The following is a 13244-nucleotide window of genomic DNA, read 5'->3' as shown; positions in this document are numbered from 1 at the left end:
AGGAGCAGGAAAAGGAGTTAGACGCCCGACTTCGACCTATTACTGATGTCACACTAGCGTGAACACTCTGTAACGCAAAAATATAAATGCACAGAAAAGCAGAGGATGGAAGAAGAAACCCCGTCTGCCTTCTCAATTTTACTGTCCAATCAACCTGTTTTTTTTTTTGAGTGGGGCACTTTGAGCGAGTGACAGGCTTCATGGATGGCGTCCGCCCCACACGCCGCCAGGCCGTGTCCACAACAGCAACAGCGCTACAGCCAGCCAGCAAGTGGCACAGGGGCACGGGGGCATCGGCCTGGGCCAGGGGCCGCAGCCAACCAGGCCGGATCGCCCCGGTCACGAGCGCGTGCTCCTCTGGGGCAGCGGAGAACGGCGAGAGCCAAGAGGGGCCTCGGTGCTGACGGCAACGTTCAGATGTGTGTTGTCACGTACTGGCCGCTGGCCACACACGACTGGTGTGACCAACATGGTGAAGAGCCCCGCGTGGCCAGCAGCCACCACAGCAGAACATGTGGCTCCGGGCAGCCCCTCCGTTTCCTTCCGGACGTGACCTGTTTGTCCACCTAAGTGTGCGGCTGGTCGCCCAGCTCTGCTCTGTCACTGGCTAAGTCGAAGCGACAGGGAAGTCGCGCTGGTCTCCGGCGACCTACCTGTTGTTGTGCGGCTGCCGGCACATGCAGTACAGGGCGCTGGGGTCGTACACCTCGCACTCGGGCTTGTGTCTGACCGAGCCTCCGGGGGCTCCATCCGGCACTCCCCGGGCCGCCTTCCCTTCCAGCGTGTTCTCTGGGTCATCTTTCGCCACCTGCTCCGCCACGGGCTCTGGCCGGCCAGGCGGTGGGCTCCCCGTGGTGTCGCCTGCCTCCGCGCCCGCGGCTTCCGCCGGGTCGTCCTCCCGCCGCCTCTTCCTCAGGCGGCTCTGGACGCCTCTCAGGGGCCGGTCCGCCGGCTCCTGTTCTCGCTTTCTTCGCAGGCGATTCTGAAGCTCTTTCAGAGTCAACCCGTCACTGTCACTATCGGAGGTGTCGTCCTCGTCAGCCCCGCCTTTGGCCTTGGAGGCCGAGGCCGGTCTCTCCCGAGCACCTGCGGGGCCGGCCGGGGGCCCGCTCTCGACGCTGCCTTCAGAGGCGGTCTCGGCGTCAGTCACCGGGCAGGACGCCGGCTCGCCTGCGTCCTCGAGGGACACGGGCGCGCTCCGCCGGCCGCGGCGCCGCACGGTGGTGAGGAACTCCTCCACCCGCTCCGTGCGCTTGGGCTGCCGCCCGCTGCGCCGCAGCGACAGGCTCTGCTGCTGCGGCTGCTGCTCCGGGTCCAGCTCCGCATCCCCCGCGCCCTCCCGCTTGGCAATGGTGGTCCTTCGGAAGCCCCACGTCTTCCTGAACTCCTTGCTGGTGGGCTTGATGACCTTGGGCGTCTCCTCGGGGCTCGGGTCGCCCTTCTCATCCATACCTGCCGGTGAAACCAGCGTCAGCCAGGCCACACCTCCAAGCGGGTCAGCACCTTTCAGGCACGCACGAGGGGGCCCACCCACCTGGATGCGAACCCCCAAACGCAGTCACACACAGCTGTTTTCTAGCTGCAAAAACTTAAGGTGTCCATTAAAGCAAATTACTCTGACCAATGATCCCTGAAGGGTGAGTGGTGTGTGACATCGCTCGACTCCTGAAGAAAATCGCACTTGTACGCATTTAACGTCTAAGAGAAAAACACAGCTAGTAAGGCTGTGATTTCACCACTGCGGCTCTTGGTCCAGGTACTGGGACTACGTCAAGGGAGTCACAGCCTAAGTGCTGCCAGGACAAGGCCTGACACTGTTTGCTGCGGCAGAAGGGAGGCGGCTGCTGGGTCTCCAGGCCTCCTGCGTGGAGACACAGGGTCTGGGGATCCTGCCCTGAGAGCCGGGCCAGCTCTGTCCTCAGAACAGAGCACAGGGGTCGGCCATGCCTGGGCCCCGCACGCAAAATGGGCCACTGCTGTCCCAGCCCAGGAGCTGCCACGTGAGAACGCACACCACTCTGCTGGACACCACCTGGGCGGAGCCTTGTGCCGGACCCTGCTGCAGGGCAGAGCGACCCGTGGATGCCTCGTAAGGATCGGCCAGCTGAGTCCTGCCCACTCCTCGAGCTCTCTGACTCCGCAGTGCAAAAGGGTGCGGGGGATCGTCGTGATCCAGCGCCAGGGCACTAGGACACTCAGGGAACACCGTCCTAGCAAGAGCGTTCGCTTTCTCTCTGTTCCTTCTTTCCCCTTTCTAACATATTATTAAAGTGTCACGTTTGTGAAAACTTTGTAAGAACACGGTACGTACCGAGAATTCTCTTTCAAGCTGTCCAGGCTTCAATCACATTTAAATGCTAATGACGACTCAGATTTCATGCCATGTCCCATCCTAGGGGAAGGACTGGAATAGAATGAACACTTTCAAAATAGCAAATACACCAAGTTCAAGACCACGCGGAACCCCACCCTTCCTCAGCTTCCCGCTAAGCGGCGCCACTCCCCACGTCCCTGCCACTCTGCACATCCTTCGCCTTGCAGCTTGGCCTGCGTGCTCCCAGGCCACTCGGAAACTTGCTGGAGTGCATGTGACATTAGCATGTGTGTCGCCAAGGCCATGCCACTTCTCTGGTCACCTGAAGTGACAGCTAAACTAAACTGGGGTGCAGATGGTGATTCCGACCCAGACTGCTCTCTCTGGCTGGCGACCTGGAGCAAGCCCCACGGGCTGCTCCTAGCCAGGAGGCGAAGCGGACCTCGGAAGGGCGTGGGCCCTGCGTGTGAGGCACAGCGCTAGCCCTCCCAGGAGCACTGTGCCCCGCACACACACGTGGGGGAGCTGCTCCTAAACCGCGGCGATGACTGCTGCTTGCCACCCGCCCCAGACACTCGCGTGTAGCAGGGGCGTCTACACTCGTGCAATCCAGCTTGCAGGAGGCCCAAGGGCCACGATGAAAACGCGCCCAGCACCCGAGGTGCAGACTAGCCTCTGCCGCGAAGGAGGGCGCTGAGACCCCTTAAAGCTCACGCAGGGCTGGGGGAGAACCTGGTCCCCACTGTAGTGGGGTGGCTCTCTGAGGAAGAACTCTGCTCTGCAAAGTGCGGCTCACCATAGAGAAAATAGGTAACGTCAAAACTGATGCACTAATAAAAGGACTAACGCAAAAATAAACGTTTTAGACCAAATTCTTAACACACTGTTTAACATTTACCTGAAAACCTTAGGCTAAAGTTTAGGCCATTTGAAACAAATATGAACGTTACATCGTATCGCTCTCCTTACATACAATGTCACTTCAGAAATAGCAAACTCAGACCTACTCCTTAAAATCTTGCTGTTGACACTGAACGCTAGTGATACGTTACCTGCCCCGGCAATGAAAGCTCGGACGCTTTTTCTGGACATCCTGAGTACAAGTACAATAAAACACCGGGCAGATGCGACCATTTGATCCAAGTGAAATGCCAGGCCTCAAAACACCGGTGCTGCCGGTCACAGGTCACATATGACACAGGTTATCCTGAGCCTGCTCCCACAGAGTGAGCTCCTAAAAAAGAAAGTAGTTTATATATCCTAAGTAACTGTAACTAAACCCAGGCACCGAACGAATCTGCGCAAGCTAATGAGTGCACGTTATGTGAACTACCTACTACTACTACGTGAACTACCGAGATGCTCTGGGAGAAAACGAAAACCAAAAAATGCAGGACATGCGTGACCCCCCTTTCTTAGAGGACTTCTGAAGAAGAGAAAATACTGACTACACGGGGCCCGGGCCAGGCCGCTGGAGAGGTGGGGGGAAAGCTGGCGGGACAGGGAGTTTCAAAAGCAATCATCAAGGGTCGGCAGCTTCCCATTTACGACGATACTTTGGAGATGAACCAGGTCAATAAACCCAACTCAGAGAAACACACACAAATTGTGAAACGGCTGAACGACACAATTATATATAAACATAACTATTTGAAAATTCTTCGTACTGTACCTGCACCATCATTTTAGGTAAAAACCTAAGAAAGACTCTGAGGGACCGTTCTGATCGCCAAACACTGATGCGGCACAGTCCACCTCCGGGCTTTTAAAAGCCATTTCTCCGACACTGCTTTCCAGCAGCCACGGCACAATTCGCACTAGACACACCTCTGTCCCTAGAGGAGCCCTAACACTGGTCTTAACACATTTCACATTCCTGCCCCGAGCCCCTTCCGTCGGAGCCGTGGACCCTCACCCCACTCACCTGGCCGCTCCCTAGTTCCCTCCAACTGCCTTCCCAGTAACTGTGGTCTCCCTGGTGACCTCAGAATAAAGACAAACACTCTGACGACCTCCTTTTAAAGAGACAGTGACCATCTCACCTTGATTAGCCAAATGTGTCGCCACGGCCCCCTCATCTTTCAAATGTGGTAGCACGCCCATCTCCAGACAAGGCTCTGACAGTTCAGAAACTTTACCTCTCAGAAGAAACTGGAAGTAAACTTTACTTTTCTATTTTGTAATACCACGCAAAGAAATGATGTTTCTCAGGAATGAAAAAAATATCCACATTGCTCTGAAAAATAAGTGTGTCTAGATTTGATTTGCGTTCCAAATAATTAACCTGGAAAAAAAATCTATTTCTATTGCATGGAATGAAATAAAGTACATATTCAGAATAGATCGGATCATCTTAGGTAATTTGGTTCATTTATATGGACTTTTTTCATACATGCAAAACTGATTTCCTAATTTCCTCAACACAGAAATTCCAATATAAAGCTGCAACTCGTGAAACAAAAGCATGTACATAAAATGGAAAAAAAAAACCTATAAGCGGTGCTAAGCGTGGTCTCCACTGCAGCGCACAGCACGAGGAGTGGCGACCGTCGCCCCGCGCTCACAGCGGAATAACATTGTCTCCCAAGAAGAAAAGGTGGGCATCCCCAACGGCAGGGAAAAGCGAAAACCCCGTCCATGCGCGCTGACCATACTGAAGCACCTTTTTTCCCGCTAACTTGAAGTAGGAATAACTCTCCGAAACCTGAGGTGTGAAATCTCAACGGCTCTCTTAAGGACGGAGTCGGTGAGGCGGCTTGCAGGCCAACCCAGTGGCGCGACAGCGCTCCGCAGCCAGGGCCCGCGGCCACCTTCGGAGTGTGACTGCTGGCTCTCCGACTCTGGTCTCAGGGCCTCTTCACATTCTTAGAGATTGAGGACCCTGAAGAGCTGCTGGTGACGTGAAATGCACTGAGATTTCCAAAATGAAACCAGAGGAAGACCTCAGGCGAGGTGGGCGCTCTGGTCCCACCCCGACCCTGGACACGTGCACGTGTAACAAGCATCGGCTGCAGCACAGAAATGGACCTGTGGCCAGGAACGTGGCATGCTCGGCACGGGGCCACTGCGGTCGCCCCGCTCCTGCCCTCCACCCAGAAGCTGGACCACAACCTCAGCAGGGCCGGACGCAGAGGACCTGCCTCTGTCAGGGGGCCATCGAGCTCACGACGTCAACATTCTAACACTTGTCAAAGAGCGCAGACTTCGCGGTTACAACGGATACCGCGGCTGCTCAGGAAGTGCCTGCCAAACGGCCTGACAACCGCGGCCGGCAGCTGTCCTTTACAGTGCAAATGGCCTTCCCTGAGAAAGTGGCAGGCTGAGTTTGTGACTCAACACCAGCGGCTCTTCCTGGGGACAGTCGCCCTGCTTTGGGGTGCAGAGTGCTGACGCGCCCTTGCCCCTTCTTCACAGGGCTGTTAAAGAGCTGGGACGCCGGAGGACTGAGATTCAGTGACACGAGCCACCGTCACCGCTCCCCCCAGCCTGTCCTGCAGCGAAGCCTGCGCCGCGTAAGCAGCTGGTGCGCAGCGGCGGGGGGCACGCTGGACGGTTAGGCGTCCCCGTTCTGATCGGCTTCTGCACCACTGGCGCATGCGTCACCTTGGCCGAGAAGCCTGCCAACGCCGACTGTCGCAGTGGAAAGAGTTGCGACCTCCTGGCCCCAGAGGAGTTGGGGGAGCCCCAGGGGCCCAGGGAACACACTGCGTGGCTGTAACGAGCCATCTCTAGTGGTGCAAGAACACGCTGCGTGTGTACGAAGCACTAACCCTTCTGTGCTTTGCTGTCAGAAGAGACCAAACATTTCTTTCCACAAAATCGCTCCCAAACCATCGCCCAATCTGCCCTTCAGCTTCTCCAACTCCTCACAATGTTCAGCTGCCAGAGTGAATTTTTTAAAAACAAAACCAGAAACACCCTCCCAGAATGTTCTATATTCATTTGAAACCCCAGGACGACTGCCCGCCAACCTGGGGTGCGCTTTCCAAAGCAGGCTGCGGGCCGGCCCCGGCCCATTTCAAGTGAGTCAGTTCCACATGGCTAGGAGCTGAGTTGCTCCAAGACACACTCACACAGCTGACACCCACGACGAGGTTCCTGCTGGCAGGGCGTGACCACCCCGAGAAACGGCAGCAGAGCTCTGCACACCTGGCAGCGACACTCAGCGTCTCCGAACCTCGCGTCCCCCCGGAATAACACTCGGAACCAAGGATTCCAATTCTGACCTGCTTCTAACCTGCCACTCAGAAATTCCATCCAAACATGACACGACCTCGTCCTCTGGGACTCTGCTGACTCGGATTCCTAACTGTGACAGGCCGGGCCGGAGTGCCCCGTTATTTACATCTGCGTCAAGGGTGCCTGTCTAACCCGAAGCCTCTGCCACAAGCTCTCTCGCCACAAAAGGAGCAGGGAGGGAAGGTGTCAAGTCCAGACCCTTCCACAATTCAGTTTTTACAGATGGGACGGTCACCAGCAAGCACGCGTCCAAGAATTTCAGAGCCGGCTCCGCGCCGAGGGCAGGCGGGGAGGGTCACGGAGGGAGCCGCCCCCACCTCGCCTGTCTCACTGTGCCACCTGCGGTCAGGCCAGGCCTTGCAGCTTACCGGACAAGACCCGCGTCCCTGAAACAACTCTGGTGAAGCGAAGGTTTATGCAGAAATCTAGAAACAACCCTGCTGCTTAAAATGTCATGGGTATTCTTGCTTTACCCGTCTGTGAGGACAAAAAGCAAAGCCTGTCACTCGGGATGCTGAGGAACCAGTGCCTCCACCAGCCCTGGGGCAGCTGGGCCTTCAGCTCCCCGGCCATGGGGTGCAGTGGGTTCCCTGGTTTCTCTCTCCATCGATTCCAGTGGCAGCACAGGCTTGTGGCCTCGGCAGGCAGCGCTCTAAACGAGTCGGGGACCAGAGCGGCCCAGACGGAGGGGAAGCGACGCCGCGCGGCTCTGCCTCACGGTGTGGCCAGTCCCCCAGCCCGCTGCTGCCTTGGACGGGCTCCTGAGGTGTGTGTGCCCGGGCCCCCCCAACTCCCTGGAAACCTAGCGCCCAAGCCCATGGGCCGGCAGGCGGGGCCTTTGAGGGATGGGATCAAAGGACCCCAGAGAGCTCAGCCCCTCGTCCTGTGAGGACACACAACACCGGCCCTTGCGACCTGGAAGAGGCCGCACGAGGGCCGCATCCGACGTCTTGAGGGGCAGAAGTCCGCTGCACACAGCCCCCTCTGCGGCGCGGTGCCGCAGCAGCCCAGCGGACCGGTGCTCCGAGGTGGCCCTCTGACCTGTACAGGGTCTGATCTAATTAAGAAGTCCGTCCTGGGGGACAAGTCTGGCTAGTGCTAAATCCCTGAGGCCAGCATCGGGATGGTTCCTGGACAGGAGCCCTGTCCTCTCCAGACCGGGACGGAGCGCGAGCAAGCGCATGGCTCTCCGCATACGCTCAGAGAGGGGACAGAAGCACTGCAAGTCACTTCCCAGGGCGGGAGACCCGAAAACGCCACTTTGTCCTTGCTGGTGGGCACTCTGGAGGCTGATTCCGCCGAGTCTCAGGTCCTGTAGCTGTTAAGCATTACTCAGTGTTCTTCCAGGGGACCCACTCTCGTCGGCTGCCCCCCTTACTGGTTCGGGCCCCAAGTGCATCTGTGCGGGCTGCTCCCGCTGGCACCTCCAGGGCACTGCTGCAAGACCCCTGCCTGCCGGCTGGGGGCTGCTGTGGCCGCACCGGGAGACCGCCATTAGTCCACAGCCCCAACACGGGCCACTTTCGCCCCCGTGTCACCGTGGCAAGACCTGTCACAGTGTCAGTAGAGGGCTGTGTATAATTAAAAGACATCCTGTAATAAACACAAAGTGTCACTTAACGTACAAAATCGTGGTGCCTCTCTCATTCAGGTACATCGCCTACAGGGTCAAATGCCCTAAAGCTAAAAGGGGTCCTGGGACCCTCCCACCCAGCAGCCACCAGGCCTCACCTCAGGCAGGCCACTGAGGGAGAGATGTGCACTGGACACCTTTGTCTGTGACCACAACCCAGCCTTTTCTCCAAAAGCAAGTATGTGGCTGAGCCAATTAAAAAACGCAAGACGCTGCTTCCTACAAGTAATTCATTTTCCCAAGTGTTCAAGTTTAAAATTAACTGGTTTTTAAATCCTGTACTTTTCAACAATAGGACCATTTCTAACCATCACCTACAGCACAGGTTCTCACGATGTGGTCCCTCAAGGTCAAGCGATTGCTCAACACTAAGACGTGCACCTTTTCCGCTGGTCACACATTGCAGCGTCCGCAAAGCAGCTAAGAGAATCCAATTAAGCCAGAAATGAAGAGATCTGCAAAACCCTGGAACAATGCTACCTTTACCATTAAGTCGTTCTGTCTTGGACAAATAGTTTCCAAAACGTTATTCGTGTTAATATAAAAGGATTTATCATCATTTTAAAGAAAATACAGGGAAATGTCTCACGAAAGCCAAACGTGGTAAACGCCAATGGGCGCAGCCACGGGAAAGCTCCTCGGGGCCCCAGCTGGTCTGCGAGAAGGCCGGGCACGAAGCACAGGCTGTGCACTCAGGGCAGCGTCAGAGGCTGCGGCGTGACAGACTGCAAGCAATGCCGAGGCCCTTCGGGTCCGTGGGACGAAAAGGCAGCGACAGCGGGGCTCCGGCCTGCAGCCCGCCTCTCAGCCCGCGCCAAGGGATCGCTGAGACCGCGCTGGGCCACACGAACCCGCACGCACGCTGACCCGCAGGCAGACTGAGCCCGGAGACGAGCTGCATCCCAAGCGCAGACGCGGAAACAGTGCTCAGGGGCCGTGGAGACCCAGGTCACGAAGAACTAGCTCCATTTCGCCAGGAATCTTCCTCTCTCCCTGCGCTTCGCAGAGGCCCACGTCTAGCTCTGCGCTGGGGCTGGTGGGACAGGTCCAAGCTCAAGTAAGGGCCAAAGGCTTTCTGCACCGCAGCCCACGCGCCGTTCCAACCACAAGCGAGGAGTCCAAGGGTCCGAGGCTGGCGGCTACCGAGTCCTGCGTCTCCACGGGGCGCGGGGGGAACTCGGGGGGACTCGGGGGGACTGCTCAGCATTCGTGGTCCCGACAGCGGCAGCCTGCAGTGTCCTCCCCTACTGACTGACTACAGCACAACACCCCCCACTTACAAGTGGGTTAAGCCCTCTCATAAGCAGACTGGGGATGGGGGGGCCCTCAATGGCCTCTACATCAGCAAGTCCCCGGCTGCGAAATGACCAGCTGGGCAAGTGCCCCTCTCTCCGGGCTGTACTTTCCTGACTGGAAATGGGGACAACTGCAACCTCACAGTTCTTTCAGATGTCTAAAAGGACATCTGAAACAACATTCTGTCAAGTGCCAGTCAGTGCACCCAGGTGGCGGCAGGCATGCGATAAATGGCAGGTGTCACCTATCAAAGGGACAGCATCCGTGCAGGTGAGCTTCGGGGGCTCCCTCTTAGGAGTCCACCTGACAAGCATCTGCCAAGAGCCCCTCGGGCTGCGCAGAGGGGATGACAACATGCCTGTTCCCGGGGGCCAGGGGGGCCCTTTGCCTCGACCGGGTACGTAGCTGCAAAGTGCGACTACACCCACGAGGAGTTCCCAGCCATGTCTGCTTACAAGGAGACACAAACTGAGGTCCATCAGGAGATGGGCTGGAAAAATCGAGAGACGTCCATGTAACGGGGTTCTTTAAGACTGCAATGACAGGTAAGGAACTTTCCAGCCACAACCCGGCCTCAGCCCACACAGAGGTGGGACACAGCCCTCGGCGCCCACTCCCCAAACACACCCTGCCACGCGCCACAGGCCCGCTCAACGCCACCTGGACAGCTGTGCCGAGGGCCTCCAGCCAGCGCCATCGGGTGTTTCTGCTTTCTTCTCGACTTTTTAATGGTTTTAATTTCCTATACGTATATTTATCTTTGTAGACCAAAACCCAGGGGAACTATCTTTATATTGAAAAAACCCCGCTTACAGTCTTATAAAAGTGTACTAGACGCCGCTTAAGCGTCTGTATCAACACACGAAAACAAAACCACAGCACCCAAGTTTGATGCCCAAAGAGAGAAACACGTGCTTCACAAATCACGCACGAGGCGGTCACGGCTGTGAGGAACCGTACTGAAATATGTACAACTTCACGTACCAACTCGACCTTCAAAATTACTACTCAAAAAGCGAGGCCTATGCAAGATCCGACTGCAGACCAGCGTGGCCTTAGAGACCCAGTGAGCTCAAGTCCTTCTGATGAGTAAGGCTCCACGGTCAATCACCAAGCCTTTGCAATGGGATAAGCTCCCATCATTTGATGCTGGCCACAAGGGTAATATTAGAAATCCTTGTAAGGGACCCCCCAGCCAACTTAAATAAGAAAACCAAAGGGAGACCATTATATGGAAAGCTTCCAAGCATATGAGAACTTGGGCCTCTCTGGGACACAGTGCCACACCGCAGGGAGCCAAGGACAGCAGTGAGTTGGCCGGTGGACACATTCAATTTTTGCTTTGCGAGACCCAAATCAAAGTCCTTTGGTATCACAGAGCAATATATAAAAAAGGTAAAATGTATCATGTTTGCAGAAATACAAAATAATCAGGACCTGGAACATCTCGAAAACAAACACACACTAAAAAGAACCAGTCTCCGGGCTGCTCCGAACCAACTCCTAGTGAATTACCCGCCCTGTGGTCACAGGAAAACTTAATGTCAACAGCGGGACGCTCAGCCACCCAAAGAAAACAGTGGCCAAAGTGCCCACCCCGATCCCTCCCCTCCCCACACGAAGACAACTCCAATGACCCCAAGGCCCACCTGCAGCACTGAGAGTGCTGGTCTGCAGGCCCCAGTGACACATGTCCTCGACTAGCCATTGTGATGCTTACACATGCATACATGCTGTGTGAGTGCCACTATTTGCCAGGAAAGAAATCGGTAACCACGGGTGCCACCAGACAGGAGCACAGGGGAGCAGCCAATTTCAGCTTTTTACTGTGTCCTCTCTTCTGAGAACAGAACTCGCTTTGTTTGAAACAACCTGAATTTAATCAAATACTAGTAAGGAACGGCTCTTGGAAAATCAGAAGTAAAGGCTACACACTGTTCCTAAACCTACAGTTAAGGATGCCTACAGGGACACAGGCAAGCAGGACATAGTGCTCAGGACACGCATCAGGCAGAAAGTCACAAGGGCTGCGTCTTCCCAGGTAACACTTCTGAGATGTCTATGCCGCGTTTAAAGTGTCAAACTAACGGAACTAGTCAGAGAGACATATTTAGGTACACATCAACCCTAAGTGCCACCAAGGGTACTTGGCTGGCAACACTGGGCACCAATGAAGGAGCTTGGATGGCCTCACAAGTCCCCACCATACTGGTTGCTGCTTCAGCCCTGGTGCTTGGCACCCAGGATGCAATAAATGTCCACCAAACAAATCGAGGAATCATTCTAAAGGTCACAGATCTCATTTCCTTAAAATGCACAGCTAAATGCACCCTTCTTGGAAGCACATCACCGTCAGGACCTCTGTGGCTCTGGGAAAATCACGGACATTTGTCTGGGCTGGGTTCGTGGGCCCCGTCAAACCCAGCTCTGCAATCCCACACCTCAGCTTCCTGGGGGTGAGGAAGGACGTGGAAGCCCCCTACTCATAACCGTGTAACTGGTGTAACCATGCCCAACAGGGTCCACACCTGGATGAAGAGCCCAGACTCAGCTTCTCCTGGTACCAATCTACAGGTACAACAGTTATGTGAACGTACTGGAAAAACCTTAAGCCTACCTTTTCCTCCTACAAAATGCCTGAGTCCAGTAGGCTCAAATCTCATTCCATCAGTGTTCGAATGATACTACCATCTAGCGTCCAAGAATTAGATATCTTCAACATACAACTTAACTCACTGTGCGGTTGTTACCTAAAGCCCCAATTCTAAGCTCATTTAAATAGGTGCTACATTCAAAACAGAAAACCTGACTCTGACTTCCAGTGTCTCCCAACCTGGCTGGGAAACAAATGACGCGGAAACGGGGGGGGGGGGGGAGCGGGGGGGGCGGAGGGAGAAGCAAGCGGGTGTCAAAGGCAAGACAGAGAGGGAGGATGGCCGCAGGCACTCCCCCCCCACCCCCGGGAAGGTGAAAGTCGGGTAAATGTGACACAAAAACGGCCAGTCTACATCAAATCAACAAGCCACACAATAAAAAGCTAAACATCAGTATTTGACGGCTAGGCATATATTCTGCAAGAGTGAAACCAGCTTTCTGGACGCCTTGGTCCCTACAGCACCAAGTACCACAAAACTGTCGTAATGTCACCTCTTACAAAAATAGTTGGCTACCAAGAAAAACCATCAAATTAAGTGAGAGCGAATAGAACGCACACTTAAAAGAAAACCCTAGAACGAAACCTCACGATTCTTCAAAATGTCTAGAGAAACCAAATGGGTTAAAAAAAAAAAAAAACCCTCAATCCTACCAGTTACAATTATTTGAAAAAGAGTCATTTCTACGCATAAGTCGGCTAGACCCGGAACTTCTGGGAAAAGGCCTGTCCCCCCTGGACTGTCTTCCTCCCGCACTGCTTATTTGGACCGAAGGGCAGCAGCGCCTGCCCAGCCTTTGGAGTCCGCTCCAGTTCTGACCAGCCACCGAGGAAACAGCCCTCGGGGGCTCCTCCGGCCCCGGCCCGGCCGGCGCGACGACCCGCGCGCCCTCCTCCCCAGGCCCCGCCCGCGGAGCCCCCTGCCCGGCCAGCCCTCCTCCCCGCCCCCGCCGCCACCCCGGCCGCCGCCATCTTCTCTTTCCGGCGGGAGCGCGGCCCGGCGCGAACGCCGCGGCTCTGGGCAAGCCGGGCTCGGGTGCCGCCGCCGCCCCGGCCCGCCCTCCGGCCCCCGAGTGCGCCCCGCGGGAGCCGGACCCTCCGCCCGGCGC

At 55.9% G+C, this 13244-nt stretch overlaps 1 protein-coding gene across 7 annotated transcripts in view; it reads right to left on the bottom strand.

Annotated features, from left to right (window-relative positions):
• The window catches only part of DIDO1 (death inducer-obliterator 1), a 49376-nt gene that overhangs the window by 28260 nt on the left and 7872 nt on the right, over positions 1–13244 (bottom strand). For 3 of the 7 annotated variants that reach the window (XM_016133608.2, XM_036229191.1, XM_036229190.1), the window contains exons 2-4: positions 3367–3548; positions 2312–2404; positions 654–1452 (exon numbers count right to left, since the gene is read on the bottom strand). In XM_016133608.2, the coding sequence (XP_015989094.2) occupies positions 654–1450 (797 nt within the window). In that variant the 5' untranslated portion in view covers positions 1451–1452; positions 2312–2404; positions 3367–3548. Of the gene's footprint in view, positions 1–653; positions 1453–2311; positions 2405–3366; positions 3549–4356; positions 12351–13244 lie in introns of those variants that run through there. The other 4 variants (XM_036229194.1, XM_036229195.1, XM_036229192.1 and 1 more) reach the window with 3 other exon arrangements.

This window comes from Rousettus aegyptiacus, unplaced genomic scaffold, assembly GCF_014176215.1.
Source record: "Rousettus aegyptiacus isolate mRouAeg1 unplaced genomic scaffold, mRouAeg1.p scaffold_m13_p_12, whole genome shotgun sequence".
NCBI classification, from domain to species: domain Eukaryota; kingdom Metazoa; phylum Chordata; class Mammalia; order Chiroptera; family Pteropodidae; genus Rousettus; species Rousettus aegyptiacus.
The sequence above is the reverse complement of the archived record's forward strand: the minus strand, read 5'-3'. Positions and strand labels throughout refer to the sequence as shown.